At 35.6% G+C, this 15548-nt stretch overlaps 1 protein-coding gene across 3 annotated transcripts; it reads left to right on the top strand.

Moving 5' to 3' along the window:
- The first annotated feature begins 4598 nt into the window (after window positions 1-4598).
- Window positions 4599-15518, top strand: LOC111788076 (uncharacterized). Of its 3 annotated transcripts, XM_023668237.2 has the most exons (11): window positions 4599-4835; window positions 5163-5281; window positions 5827-6060; window positions 6145-6409; window positions 6541-11978; window positions 12322-13204; window positions 13289-13935; window positions 14299-14437; window positions 14554-14635; window positions 14720-14834; window positions 15102-15518. In XM_023668237.2, exons 2-10 carry the CDS (start codon window positions 5231-5233, stop codon window positions 14820-14822), a joined length of 7842 nt encoding a protein of 2613 aa, XP_023524005.2. In that variant the 5' UTR covers window positions 4599-4835; window positions 5163-5230; the 3' UTR covers window positions 14823-14834; window positions 15102-15518. The 3 variants fall into 3 exon arrangements, with proteins under 3 accessions (XP_023524005.2, XP_023524004.2, XP_023524006.2); XM_023668236.2 differs by having other exon boundaries at window positions 5827-6409; XM_023668238.2 differs by lacking the exons at window positions 4599-4835; window positions 5163-5281; window positions 5827-6060 and having other exon boundaries at window positions 6196-6405.
- The last annotated feature ends 30 nt before the right edge of the window (window positions 15519-15548 follow it).

Genomic DNA, 15548 nt, shown 5'->3' with positions numbered 1-15548 from the left:
CTTTCTGGAAACCTTTTGACCTAATTGAGGGATTAGGAGTAACATGAGAATATTAATTAAATATTAACAACTTGCTTAATTAACTTAATCTTTTTATAATTAACTTTACAATTTTAATCGAGTCAATTGCTATTAATAATTTAATTTTTTAGTCGTCATTATTTTATTAATTTAATTGTCAGCTCGTGACTTTTAAAAGTAGTGGGAATGGAGGCTATTTTTTTTAATTATTATTTGTTCAAATTTTTAATACTTATTTTTTATTTGTGGTTAATTTTTTTTAATTCAACTCGTCTAATTTAAGAATGATTTATAATTTATTTTTTATTATTAAATTTGAAAAAAACAAATTAAATGGGTTATAACAAAAATTGGATAAGAGAGAAATTAATAAATATAATATTTAATCGGAATGAATAAATAACGATAATAATTAAATAAAATAAAAAAAATCAACTGCTTTGTTTTTAATTGCAATAAATACCAAAAACATGTCCTCCACCACTTTTTTTTTTCTATTATTTTTCTCTCTCTTAATTTCCATAATTAAATTAATATTTACATGTGGTTGACTTATCTACAACGAATTTTATTTTTTAAAAAAACATTAAATTATATTTATTGTTTTTTTTGTTTCTACTTATTTTCAACACAAGCCGCGTTAAGAAAGGCTGATTTCGTTTTCACACGTAATTAATTAATGAAGATGAGGTTAAAATCGTCTATATACAAAAACGAGGTCGTTGAGAATTATTCTTGGATATTTAAAATAAATAAATAAAACATGTAATATCGTTAAAGTTGACGATAGAGCTGATATGTATGAAGATTGACTTTTACTCACCCGAAAAGTATTGTCCACGAGCTACTCTATCTCAGTAAGACTTATACCTGTTTGTGGATTGAAATTTGATTGCAACTCGTAAATTTTTTTCAACTCATACAATTTTTTTGAACCTAAAATAAATTTCAACTCATATTCAATTCATAAACACATCTAAATGTTATTAAGATGGAGTAGCTCGTGGACAAGATTTTTCGAGTGAGTAAAAGTCAACCTTCACGCATATTAGCTCTATCATCGACCTAAATGATGAACTCGACCCAATCCATATGTATATGTTTTAATTGGGTTTTTGGGTCATTTATTTAATTTTTAATTTTTACTTTTTTAGTAAAAATAAAAGGTTAATTTTTAAAATATATATTAAATAAAATGATATATTTTAAAATCAACAATAAATTCGATTAATCAAACGGATTGAATTCTTATTTATTTAAATTCAAAAAGAAAAAAAAGATTATAAAATAAATTATATTGGAAATGATAAAAGAGTATTAATTTGTAATACTAAATAAGAAATAAAAATCGTTACCCAATCCTCTATAGTCAATTAATATTTTTTAAATAATATATTAAATTTGATTTTAGTGCACATTTAATGTTTAATTTGGTCAATAATTTTTTTATTAATACGTCCTGGTCAATAATGTTTTGTATATACAATTATTATGGCTATAATAATATTTTATCAATAGGTTGGTGAACATCGAATTTAAACACCTACCAAGATAAATAGTTACTAAGGTAAATAAACAAAAAAAAAAATAAGTTAAAAGTAAAAACACACGAAAAAAAAGTAGAATTATGGGTCGAAATTCAGACAGTAAAAACTCTGTAGATTTTGTAGTGTGAAAGTAAGAGAGATACAGTTATAAACACTTTGATTATAGCGACTTGCTACCACCCATGGATGTATGGAAATTTCTTATATTCGAACCACGTCAATCTTTGTCTCTTTGTTTAAAATTTGTTCGTGGGTGTGTGAGTACATTCGATATTGCTTCCGCTATTGGTACAACAATTGGTATCAGAGTTTTTTTTTTTTTTTTTTACATTTGGTATGAAGATTCTTGTCGTGCATCGAAATGTTACAACCTTCAATGCTCTGATACCACTTGTTGTACTAATAGCGGGAGCAATATCAAAGTGTTTACAAGTGAATATCCAACTCTCACGCTACAAATTATTTCACACAGACTCAATCAAATATTCTTAACCATCTTGTACAACCCTTTATATATAAAGATATTTACGTAGAATATTAATAAAAATTATAAATTAGATGAGAATTAATAATAAAAATAAATAAGAATATTAATTACTGAATTAATAACCAAATTAATACCAAAAGTTAATAACCGAATTAAATAAAAATTTATGACAATGTACCAAATAAGTTATGGGATTTTTCAAGTTGACTTTATAATATATGAAATGATAATAATTTTAATTAGAAATAAAATGATTTGTTATTATTCGAGGTGAGTCAGGTGAGCAGCTTTGATACGGTAGTGGATTTGATTCTTTTATTTATTTATTTTTAATTTATTTTCGGATATTTATAATTCGTTTTTAAATTGTTTTCAGATAAGGATACTGAATAAATAATTAAAGAACGTAATCCGTGAGAATCTCCCTGCAATGAGTTTTAAAAAAATACGTTATACGATTTTTTTAAAAATGGAATTTTATCCCGTGCACTCGTGCCCATACACCTCCCAATCACAACTCTCTTATCAGCCGTCCGATTTGCATAAAAAATATCCATCTCATCAATTTTGAGTATCCAAATATTATTTAGGAAACGTGGATATTTTATTTAGGGGTACCGTTTACTTTAATTTCTTTTTTAATTTTGTCCAATTAAATTTAAAAATAGATAATTCGTGAAATTATAAACGTATTTTCGAAAATAAGTTCGAGCTAAGATGACAAGACACGATATATTATTGATCCACCAATAAGCTAGTTACCGGGCGGTGTGCCAACGAGGACATAATATCGCTTTGGGAGGAAACGAAACATTTTTTATATTTGTTGTCGCTCGTGCTGTTACATTAATAATAATAATTTTATATAATTTTGATAGACTATTTAACTTTGGTAGGTAATTACTGTTTCAATCCCTAAAATAAATAAATAAATAAAACTGTAGAAATAAAAATTAAAATGAGAGGCCGGGACAACTATAGGGGGGTTCTTTGTTTTCGTCACGTCCCTAAACGTCTCTATTCATCGAGATATAGACAATTTATACATAAATGATTTAACTCAAATGCTCGGTTAAAAAATATCGAGCTGCGAGTTTTTTTTTTTTTCATTATTCTTTTAATTATGTGTTGATGTTAATTTGATTGAACGTTAAAATTTAAATATTTGATTAAAAGTTGACCAAGTCAAGCATGTACTGAAGGTGAATTATGAATATTTTCCACGAATAAAAAAACAAAAGGGTAAAATTGACCAATTCAATATGTGATGTCGTGGTCAAATTTGGAACATGTCTATATAATTATACCACGTTAAAAAAAAAACGGTCAATATTTACAGCTACAAATATGTCAGAGTAGTGAAATTTTATTATTTAATTTAATTTAATTTTCACGCCCCGCCATCTTTTAACATGGTCTCCGAACTTTGGTTCAAACGCAATAAATTTTCACTCGCCATTTTAAACTTAGTACCTTATATAAAACGTGCTTTTAAACGACTCAAAAGTTCAAGTTCGTGGACTGTGGTAAATTTAATTATATCATGACTCGAATATTTTTCGTTCCATAAATTTGTATATTAAATATTAATTAAAATATAAAAAACGATCCATGAAGTGGGCTGCCACGTCATCCAAGCCCATAATATGAGCCCACTGAATGCATCCTAATTGGGCCTCTAAAGGCCTAGCCAACCACAAATCAAGGTTCCTTAGTGGGCCTGTTTGCTAACCTTAGTGGGCTGAGACAGGCCTGGGTTTTGGCACAATGGCATTGGAGTCCTTTTGTAATGAGCTGTTATGTTATTATAAGGTGTAAAGCTATATATTATTTTTAAATTAAAATGTTGTTGTTATTATTATTTTGTTTATACAATAAAAAATGAGTAATTATATCGTGATGCTTAAGTGGGTCCCACCATTTTTACTCGTTGGAAACGAGTTAGTGTTGTGAGCGGAGCATGCTCGTAGTTGAACTCGGTTGAAACTGGCAGGTTCGTTTGGTTCACGTTTGCTACGATAGTCTTACCAGTTATGGATTGGACTCTTTGTCACACTACACCCGAACGACTCAAACAAAGAGTCCTTACTTGCTTTGTTCAACACGAGTCTTATGATTTAATGTATGCTGGGCTTCGTTTTGACCATAATATCACGACATATAACTCATGTGTGGGGATTCGGTAAAGTTTTTCATTCAGTCTGGTTTTTTCTGATATTTATATTAAAATTAATATATATATTAAGATTATTATGTTCAAAATTAACAATTGAATTTGACCAATATTAAACTTAGAAAAAACATTTAATGTATAATTAAATAAGGTTAGAATACCTAAATCCAAACTTCTAGAAGGGAGACACTAAATTGGAGAAACACCAAAAACATTTGCCCTAGAAAAGAGTCCACGCATCGCACGTGTTTGTCGATTGAGAAACTAAACCGGGTTCGCACCGACTATTTGGGTCCGGTTCGGCGTGACTCATTAATGCGACTCGGCGTCGTATATTATAGGCATTAGGCGAACCAAACAGGCAAGACAGACCGACATTTTATTTTTAATTTTTATTTAATTTTTGTTCTTCATTTCTTATTACAATTTCTCTGTCCATCGACTCTATGTTTCACCCGCGAAAGTGAAGCTAGCGTAAGATCTGGAAAGCATTACAGAGAGGAGAGTGAAACGGAGGCGACGATTTCCTTCAATCCAAAGCTATCTCAAGCTTCTTCAATCTCACCGCATCACCGATTACTATTTGATTATGGCGATTACAATCGAGGTCTGTTCGTTTTCTTCTCCATTTCGATTCCTCTCATTACTTTTGTTGATTTTGTTTTTCTTTGCGCTTCGTTTCTGTGGTATTGGAGCTTATGCGTTCTGCTTTTCGGCTTCCTTGTCGAGAATACTGTAGAATGTTTAGCTAAGCGGATTTGCGACTCTTGAATATAGCTTAGGAGGATAGCTGTTTGTGTTCGAATTGTAGTGGTTATAGTTATAAACGGCAGTTCGAAATAGTTCGTGTTTTTTCCTTTGGATTTTTATTGGTGTCGAAAGTGAATGCGCCGTTTTCGGACTGAGTTTCTGATGGGAAATATTGTTTCTGCAGCGTTTTTGTGCCTGGAAAAAGATGAATGATTCACTGGTGACTACTATTTAAGTAAATGTGGGGGTTGGATGGACAAGAACAAGAATCGTCCCGAACTGCTTGCGGCAGGCAGGAAGAAGGTGAATTCGTGTTCCTTTTGTTTGTATATTTTAAATAAACGTTAAGTGTCTCTTTGATGAGTTGAATGGGAAAATGTAGAAATATTTCATTATTGTAGTTGATAACGTCAAGAAACTGAAAATTCGGTCTATTAGTTTCATAGCAAGTCTTGAATCTTGTTCGAGTTTTTATGTAAACTGAGGTTGGAAACAAAATTTTGCTGCTTACTCTAATGAGGGTAATATTTTATTTTTTATGCACTTATTTTCCTTTCTTGGGCGCCCAGTGATTCCTAGTTGGTAGATTCATTTATTTTCCAGGATTATTATTTGTTGTAAGTTTGGGTAGTAGTTTCTAATTTAATGGAAACAATAGATTTGGAGACTTTTGGGTGTCAAAGTTCTAAAAAGGCGGTATTTTTAGATTGATTTGATCGAGATTTATCATGTTTAACCTGAAAGGACCTTTGTCTCCTTGAAGTGGAAAAAAACGCAGTCACTTTACCAATTTGGCTGTACCAGACTAATTTATTACTTTTTTTCCCTTTATTTTCTCTATATATCAGCTCCAGCAATTCCGCAAGAAGAAGGATTATAAAGGCAGAGGTAGCCAAGGAAGTTCATCAAAACATACAAGTAAATTGGAACAGCATGATGCAGATGCAGACACTGCCACTACTGAAGTACTTGCATCTGGGAGTCATTCCACTGATGGAGTACTTGCATCTGCCGTTGATTGCAGTCCAGATACTGTAGATTCTTCAGCATCTCCTTCTACAGAACTTTCTTTGGCAGCTGAGGTCGATCATTCTACTGTTTCTGTTAAGCAAGAGATGGATTTAGCTGAAACATCAGAAATTGACCAGGCAGAGGTTCCAATGCAGGAAGTAGGGTATAGGGAGGACTATGATCACCCAATCCAAAATGTGGAGTCTGCTGGAGTTAGATCCTCCGAACCTTCACTTGCTCCTGCTGCTGAAGAGAATAATGATGACATTTATAATTTGTCTTCCTCTGAATCTTCTTCCCAAATTTCTTCTGCTTCCGTGGAGCAACAGCAAAGAATAGTTGAAGTATGGGGGGGATGCAGGGGAGAAGAGCTATTGCTTCCGTCGTCTGCATCTTTGTCACAAGCAAGGGAAGATGTAGGTTGTCCTCTTATTCTTTGGTACTTATTTGCTAATGTATTTTAGTTATGATTTGCCAGATATACTGTATGAGTCAGGGAAACCAAGTGAAAGTCCATATAATTGAATTTATTCTTATATCTTGATTGATAGGCATGAAAGGGGATGGTTTGATGCAATCTGGTCAAATCTGTGGAACAGAGCTTGCAGAAGACAAGCAGGTAGAGACTGGTGGCATGAATGAGTCCGCAGCAGAGACTACTTTTAAAGACATGTGCTGCGATGGGGACAAGATTATTACAGCAGATGTGGCATCTGTATCTGGTGCCGCAACCGAGTCAAACAGTTATTCAATTTCTAGTCCGGGAGAAAAACTAGGTATGCAGAATAGTTCTAGTAGTGGTAGAAATGACTGGAAAGAAGTTAGACAGGTTCATGCAGAAGATATGATACATTCAAGTAGGTCTCAAGTGCAGTATATGCCAGAAGATAATTTTGTAGATAAGTCCGAAAGCCATGAAAGTCCTTCACAAACAAGTGTGAAAATTTCTGATGGGGGAGATGTAGATACTCTCTCTCATAATTCACATATGACCACAACTTATGCACATTCCACCTTTTCTTCATTTGGACAAAATAGGAAGTTTCTTGATTTACTGGAGAGAGTGAAGGAAGAGTTGATAGTAACAAGTTTCTCGAAAGATATCTTCAACTTTCAAATTTCTGAACAGAACGAACTAGAAATGAAGCTTGATGAAGTTCTTGTGAGGAATCATACCCTTGTGGATGAGCTTTCACATTGCAGATCTGAACTTAAGGATGTTTCAGTTGCAAATGAGGAGCTCAGAAATCAACTGCTAGCTGCAGAGGCTGAGATACAAAAGCTTTCTTCTAGAGCTAGTGAGACAGAGAATAGCTTTGAAAAGTTCCATGGAGACATGTTCAGATTGGAAAAGGAGTTGGATGACTGCAAGCATTTGGTATCAGTGTTAGAAGAGGAGAATGAAAGATTAAATGGTATTATCACCTTTGAGAACGAAAATAAAAAGAAACTAGCCGAGGAGAAGGAGTTGTATATCGGTGAGAATGAAAAGATATTATCAGAATTGAGTAGCTTCAAGAGTTTGAAGGCGGCTCTGGAGGTTGAAAATTCTGAGTTAATGGGGAGTTTGTCTTCAATAGCGGAGGAAAAAATAAAGCATGAGGAAGAAAGAGAACACCTGTTTCAGGTGAATGGGACATTGTCAGTTGAACTTGCCAATTGTAAAAGCTTGGTAGCTACCCAACAAGAAGAAATTACCAACTTAATCAATAACCTTGCAGTGTTAACCGAGGATAAGGTGAGGCTTGAAGAAGATAAGAACCTTTTGTTACATGAGAATGAGAAAATGAGATCTGAGCTGCTTGTTCTTGATCTGAGATTGTCAGCTGAACATGAGGAACGCGTAAGGTTTGAGGATGACCTTAAAGATGCAGTAGTGCAGGTTAAACAACTCACCGAGGACAATGGATTTCTCAGCAGCAGTCTTGATATACATAAATTTAAAGTTGAAGAACTTTGTGGTGAAATATTGTCTCTAAAAACGAGATCTAGAGAAGATGAGGATCAGGCCGGAAATGCAGACTCTGGCTTGCATCATGAAAATAAGTTCCAAGAAAATGATTCTTACCAAACTACTTTCAAGAAAAATTTGCATGAAACTTCTGTTCTTGCTGTTGGGAAACCCTTCATAGTGACTGAACAGGAAAATTTTGATGATTCTCTTGGGTTTGTAATCTTGGGTCGACACTTAGAGGAAGCAGATGTTATATTACGGAAACTTGAGAAGGAAATCAAAGGGTTGCAGTCCAATTCTGCCTCCTTTAGCAGGTCAGGTAGTAAAATGGATGCCCCTGCTGTTTCAAAACTGATTCAAGCCTTTGAGTCAAAGGTAAATGTTGAAGAAAATGAGGTGGAGGATGAAATTCAGTTACCAGATCCATATAAGTTATCAAATGAATTTGTGGATAATTTGAGAGCATTGCTTCGTCAAGTGGTTATTGATGCTGAAAATGCTAATGTGTTGCTCAAGGGAGAGCGTGATCATCAAAAGGTTGCTATATCAGCATTGAGTGAACTCACGGATCAATTTGAGGCTTTGAAGAACCATAGTAATGAATTGGTGATAGCCAACATTGAGCATGGGGTTTTATTTGAATGCTTAAAACATCACGTGGATGATGCTGATGGCAAGATCTATGAACTTGAAATTCTTAATGAGTCTTTAAGGCAACAAGGTGTGCACCACAAAAATTCTAATTGTGAGCTTGCTGAAAGGTTATGTGGATATGAATTAAAACTTACTGAGTTGGAGTGTCAATTATGTGATGTTCATCGAAGCTCAAATCAGATGGTTTCTTTGATATGTAATCAGTTAGACAATTTGCAGGATGGAGCAATTAAACGGGAAATCATACTTGAGAAGGACCGGCACTCTTTTTTATTGGAGCTTGCTGAAACAATTGCTAAGCTTGATGAATCATTAGGGAAATCTGATACTTCAGCCATCAAATTTTGCTCTAATGACCAATTGCCTAGCTGCCTTGCTGCCTCTGTTACAGATGCTGTCAAAATGATTCATGACCTGAGAGAGAGACTTCAAGCTACTGCTGCTGACGGTGAAGCATTTAGGATGTTATATGAAGAAGTAAATGAAAAATATGATAATTTGTTGAGAAGGACCGAATGCTCTGTTGATTTGCTGCATAAGATATTTGGTGAGTTGCAAAAACTTAATCTTGCTTCTTGTGAATCAGTCGGTGGAAGTGACATGAACATGCAAATCAAGATGCTGGGTGATCCCTTAGATTACAGCAGCTTTGAGGCGTTAATCAAGCCACTGGAGGATTGTATTACTCGGCGACTGCAGCTTGAGTCTGTAAACAATAAACTTCGCTTAGATTTGGAACATAGGACTGTAGAATTTGTTGACTTTAGCAAGAGATGCCTTGATTCTACTGGCATTGAAAAATTGATCAAAGATGTCCAAAGTGTGTTATTACCGGAAGATACTGAGGGGGATTGTGGTCAAATGCCTGCTTTATATTTGAAATATATCATATCATTGCTTATACAGAAATACAAGGATACTGAGTTGCGATTAGGCTTATCTAGAGAAGAGTATGGATCTGCGATGATGAAATTGGCCGAATTGCAGGGAAGTGTGCATGACTTAACCACCCTGATTCTTGATCATGAAGGTGAAATTGTTATTCTAAAAGAAAGCTTAAGCCAGGCACAGGAAGCTTTAATGGCTTCGCGATCCAAATTAAAGGATAAACTTAACGAATTAGAACAATCAGAGCAGCGTGTGTCTGCAATCAGAGAGAAGCTAAGCATAGCTGTCACCAAGGGAAAAGGTTTGATTGTACAACGGGATAGTCTCAAGCAGTCACTAGCACAGACTTCTAGTGAACTGGAGAGGTGCTTGCAGGAGTTACAGATGAAAGACAATAGACTTCTTGAGACTGAAACAAAACTTAAAACCTATTCAGAGGCAGGAGAGCGTGTTGAAGCACTGGAATCGGAGCTTTCGTACATTCGAAATTCTGCTACTGCTCTAAGAGAATCATTCCTTCTTAAAGATTCAGTCCTTCAGAGGATAGATGAGATTCTCGATGCTCTAGATTTGCCTGAGAATTTTCATTCAAGAGACATAATCGAGAAGGTTGATTGGTTAGTCAAGTCAAGTACTGGCAAGAATTTGCCTCAAACAGATGGGGATCAGAGGAGTTCGGTCACAGGAGGTTCAGGTTCTGATGCTAATTTTGTCACTACAGATGGCTGGAAAGATGAAATGCAGACGGATGCAAATGTTGGAGATGATTTCAGAAGAAAATATGAGGAGCTTCAAACAAAGTTTTATGGGTTAGCTGAACAAAATGAAATGCTTGAACAGTCATTGATGGAAAGGAATAACTTAGTGCAACGATGGGAAGAACTTCTAGAAAAGATTGATACTCCTTCACACTTGCGGTCCATAGAGCCAGAAGATAAAATTGAATGGTTACATAGATCCCTTACAGAGGCTTGTCATGATAGGGATTCTCTTCATCAAAGGGTCAATAACTTGGAGAACCATTGTGGTTTGTTAACTGCAGATCTGGATGATTCACGGAAGAAAATTTCTGACATTGAGGCCGAGCTCCACTCAGTCATGCTTGAGAGAGAGAAACTTTCTGAGAAGTTGGAAATAGTCTATGATCATAATGAGCATCTATCATTCGGAACTTTTGAGAATGAAGTTGAGATTATAATTTTACAAAATGAATTAAGCAATATGCAGGATAAAATAATTTCTACTGAGCATAAAATAGTAAAATTGGAGGCTTTGGTAAGTAATGCTTTGCGAGACATGGACATGAATGATTTGGTTTCTGGTAGCAGTATTGAATTTCTTGAATTGATGGTGATGAAGCTAGTTCAAAATTATATAGCATCTTCTTTAGGGAACGTTGAGCTTGGGAGGGCTACCAATGGACCTGATGCTGAAGAAATCGTTGCTAGAAGCATAGATACACAAGTTGGTTGGCAAAATGAGATAAATGATCACAAGAAAGAGCTGGAGGATGCAGTGCATCAATTAATGGTTGTGACAAAGGAGAGGGATCAATATATGGAGATGCATGAGTCTTTAGTTGTTAAGGTTGAAAGTTTAGATATAAAGAAGGATGAGTTGCAGGAACTGCTTCATCTGGAAGAGCAGAAGTCAACGTCTATAAGAGAGAAGCTAAATGTTGCTGTTCGAAAGGGGAAGTCTTTGGTTCAACAACGAGATAGTCTAAAACAAGCCATCGAAGAGATGACCACTGAGTTGGACCATCTGAGATCTAAGATGAAGTCCCAGGAAAATACTCTTGCTAGTTATGAGCAGAAATTTAAGAATTTCTCTGTTTATTCAGGACGGGTGGAGGCATTGGAATCAGAGAATCTGTCTCTGAGGAATCAGTTGACCGAAACAGAGAGCAGTTTGCTGGAAAAAGAACATATATTGAGTTCAATTACCAACACTTTAGTTCACATTGAAGTTAATGTTGATGTTAACGAAAATGATCCTATTGAGAAACTGAAACAAGTTGGAAAACTATGCTCTGATCTGCGTGAAGCCGTGGTTTTTTCTGAACAAGAGTCGATTAAATCGAGAAGAGCAGCCGAGTTGCTTCTTGCAGAACTAAATGAAGTCCAGGAAAGAAACGATGCTTTCCAGGAAGAGCTAGAGAAAGCTTCCAATGAGATTGCTGTACTGACCAAGGAAAGAGACTTAGAAGAGACTTCCAAGCTTGAAGCTCTCTCAGAACTTGAAAATTTATCTAATGTACACTTAAAGGAAAAAAAGATCCAAATTTCTCAATTTATGGGATTAAAATCTAATCTTGAACGTCAAAAGGAGGTCTTGCGTGAGATTAATTACTTACTTGCCGATTCTTTGTCCAAGGATTTGGATGCTTTTCATAATCTGGAAGCTGCTATTGTGTCGTGTACTGAGGCTAATGGTCCTGCTGATGTCAATCCTTCTCCTTCCATCGTGTCTGGTGCCATTAAGAAGGACAAGGTACGTTGGTTACTCTGTAAATTGACCTTTTCCTCTCTTAATGACCTCACCCCCCCACCCACCCACCCCCCCCCCCCCCCCCCCGACACACACACACACACACACGCACAGTTAAATCCTATATTATAACTCAGCTCATAGGTTTAGAATAACACTCCAAATGTGCTATAATCTTGTTTCTTTTCTCTTTCTTCCAGAATGCATTCATTTCTCAATGTAAATAAACATAATTAATTGATGGAAACTTTTACACTAAATATGTAAATAGTAAATAATAAAAGTTTATATTCTATTTTGGTTATTGTACTTTAAGACTTATTGACTAGGATTGTTTTTCTTTTAGGGGAGTTTTTTTGCTCTGGATTCCTGGTTCAACTCCTACTCTAATTCTCCTGTGGATGAAAATGTTTCAACGGATATACACAGTCTCATTGCGCATCACCTGGAAGAATCGTTGAAGGAAATTGGTGCTCTGAAAGAAATGATAGATGGGCATTCTCTGTCATTCCATAAACAATCCGACTCTCTATCTAAGGTGCTGGGGGTACTTTATAGTAATGTGAATTCTCAGAAAGAGTTGGTTGAAGCATTAAAGTGGGACGTGCAACAGAGGGAGTCGGTTGCAAAAGATAAAGAAACGGAAGGAGATATCTTATGCAGAAACATTGCGGTGCTTTTTGAAGCATGCATATCTACAATTAAGGAAGTTGACCAAAGAAAAGGGGAGCTAATGGGAAATGATTTGACTAGTGGAAATCTGGGAATGGATATTATCTCCATGACACCTGATCAACTTTCACGCTCTGGAAAAACTCATTTATTGTCTGAGGAATCTGTCCGGACAATTGCTGACAGGTTGCTGTGGGCAGTGAGGGAATTTATAGGTCTGAAAGCTGAAATGTTTGATGGTAGTGTAAAAGAAATGAAGGTTGCAATATCAAATCTGCAGAAAGAGCTTCAGGAGAAGGACATCCAGAAGGAAAGGATTTGCATGGATCTTGTTGCTCAAATTAAGGAAGCGGAAGCGAGCACAATTAGATATTCAATTGATCTTCAAGCTTCAAAAGATCAGGTACATAAGTTAGAGGAAGCAACGGAACAGATGGAGAATGAGAGGAAGGTCCTGGAGCAGAGATTAAGGGAGATGCAAGATGGTTTGTCTATCTCAGATGAGTTAAGAGAGAGGGTCAGGTCGCTCACAGATTCGCTTGCAGGAAAAGACCAAGGTATGTTAAATTATGCTTAAATCCTTCATAATCCACTTTCATAAGATTATCAATACTTAGGCTGGCTTTGCATGATGTCCACAGAAATTGAGGCCCTAATGCGTGCACTTGATGAGGAGGAAGTGCAGATGGAAGGTTTGACCAACAAGATTGAGGAGCTGGAAAAATTCTTGAAACAAAAGAATCAGGAACTTGAGAGCACCGAAACTTCTCGTGGGAAGCTCATGAAAAAGCTCTCAATTACAGTGACAAAATTTGATGAGCTTCATCACCTATCCGAAAGTCTCTTAACTGAGGTTGAAGAACTTCGAGCACAGTTGCAAGATCGGGATGATGAAATCTCTTTTCTGAGACAAGAGGTAACTAGATGTACCAATGATGCTATTGCTGTAACCCAAACAAGCAACAGAAGTACAGAGGATATCAATGAGATTATAACATGGTTTGACACGATGGAAACTCGGGTGGGGTTGTCTCATATTGTTCATGACAACCAGCAAAATGAAGTTCATGAATGCAAGGAAGTACTTAAGAAGAAGATTGCATCTATCTTAAAAGAAATTGAGGATCTTCAAGCAGCATCACAGAGGAAGGACGAAATGTTGCTGGCTGAGAAGCATAAGGTAGAAGAACTGAAATGTAAGGAATTGCAATTAAACTTGCTTGAAGATGTTGGAGATGGTAATAGAGCGAGCAGTGCGGGCCCTGAAATCATTGAATCCGAACCGTTGGTAAGGTTTTCGGTACCGTTTTCTCTTATTTTGAGTATAGTATCTTTATTTCTTACATCCTGTTGAGTGAAGTTTACTTAGAAAGCATGCTTAGAATAAGAGCCGATTTCGTTCTAGATTGTACTTTCAAACATAATTTCTTGCCATTTCTGATGTTGCGTGGTTTTGTTGAAATAACCTCCTGCATGTTAATCCATTTCCACTTTTCCCTTAATTATTATATCAACTGAAAAGTTTGCTTAGTTTGCATATGGATGGTAATGTTAAGTTACATTGTTGTTATGAAATAGAAGTACTTTAAACATCCCATACCTTATTATTATCGTCCTTGTGAAAAGTTCTACATTATTCTCTCTTGCGCAGATCAATAATTGGGCAAGTACTTCTGTTATACCTCAAGTTCGAAGCTTGCGCAAAGGCAATACCGATCAAGTTGCAATCGCGATAGATATGGATCCTGCTAGCAGTAGTAATAGATTAGAGGACGAAGATGACGATAAAGGTAAAATCGTAAACTAGCGTGGTTATGATCTTCTTGCTTTTCGACCTTTTCGTTTCGAGCCAGATTGCTTCTATGCACCTATTGCTTTAACTATCGTTCCTCCTCCTCCTCTGCAGTGCATGGATTTAAGTCATTAGCTTCATCAAGAATTTTTCCAAAATTCTCGAGACGTGCGACAGATATGATCGATGGACTTTGGTAGGGCATACAGATATTCTTTTCAGTCTGTTAAATATGTAAATCTGAACATGTATAACATGATTTCGTGTACAATTTTTCCAGGGTTTCTTGTGATCGAGCACTGATGCGGCAACCTGCATTACGACTGGGGATGATATTCTATTGGGCCATATTACACGCACTTCTTGTTGCATTTGTAGTTTGAGCAGTCCAGTTGGTAAGTTAATTCAACTTTTGTTCGGCTGTTCGCAAATCTTTTGTTTTTAATCTTTCGTGTCTTATAGGTCTTTAAACTTGTCCCATAAATCATTGACATGTTCAATATTTTTTAAACTTCACGATCCACTAGACACAAAGTTGAAAGGTCATGGACCATTTAAATATAAATTTAAAAGTTTAAGAACCAAATTTATAATTTAACCTTAATATTTTATTTGTATGAATGCGGACTCGTTGATCTTCATCTGCCTTCACCCTTTTCCAGGTCCATAATTGATTTGAAGTAAAGAAGAATGGAGTTCATATCATATAGGTTCGTTCCCCCTTCCTCTCCATAGATAATTAGGCTCCTCATTCGATTCTACAGGTTTACTACCATTAGAGTAGGCAGATGACTTAATTTTTTTTGTTCATCCAAACTTCTGGGATTTCCCCCATTTTTCCCTATCAAATCCCACTGATTGTTTGGCTGGATCAAATAAATATCACACAATCTTGTCTATTAGGAAGTGTAGACCATTAATTTGTTTACTCAGAAACCTTACTAGCTTTCATATTTGTAATAGACAACAATTCTTGTTACAAAATTTTGCTAAGCCTAAAAATTGGCTTTCCAGCTTTTAGAAAAAGCAAGGGGTAGGTTGAGGCTTGAGTTATATAATCATATTTGTGACCGACTCAAGGTTATGAACTTTACGCTACTTGAACTCTT

The sequence above is a fragment of the Cucurbita pepo genome, chromosome 2, assembly GCF_057944985.1.
Source record: "Cucurbita pepo subsp. pepo isolate OVF chromosome 2, ASM5794498v1, whole genome shotgun sequence".
Lineage (NCBI taxonomy): Eukaryota > Viridiplantae > Streptophyta > Magnoliopsida > Cucurbitales > Cucurbitaceae > Cucurbita > Cucurbita pepo.
The sequence above is the reverse complement of the archived record's forward strand: the minus strand, read 5'-3'. Positions and strand labels throughout refer to the sequence as shown.

What these genes read in the sequence shown, in the direction of transcription:
- LOC111788076 (XM_023668236.2), top strand. Translation starts at nt 5,231, where the DNA reads ATGGACAAGAACAAGAATCGTCCCGAACTGCTTGCGGCAGGCAGGAAG. An exon ending in GTGCCATTAAGAAGGACAAG is followed by an intron (nt 11,979 to 12,321) that starts GTACGTTGGTTA and finishes TTTTTCTTTTAG; the next exon opens with GGGAGTTTTTTTGCTCTGGA. An exon ending in GATATGATCGATGGACTTTG is followed by an intron (nt 14,636 to 14,719) that starts GTAGGGCATACA and finishes CAATTTTTCCAG; the next exon opens with GGTTTCTTGTGATCGAGCAC.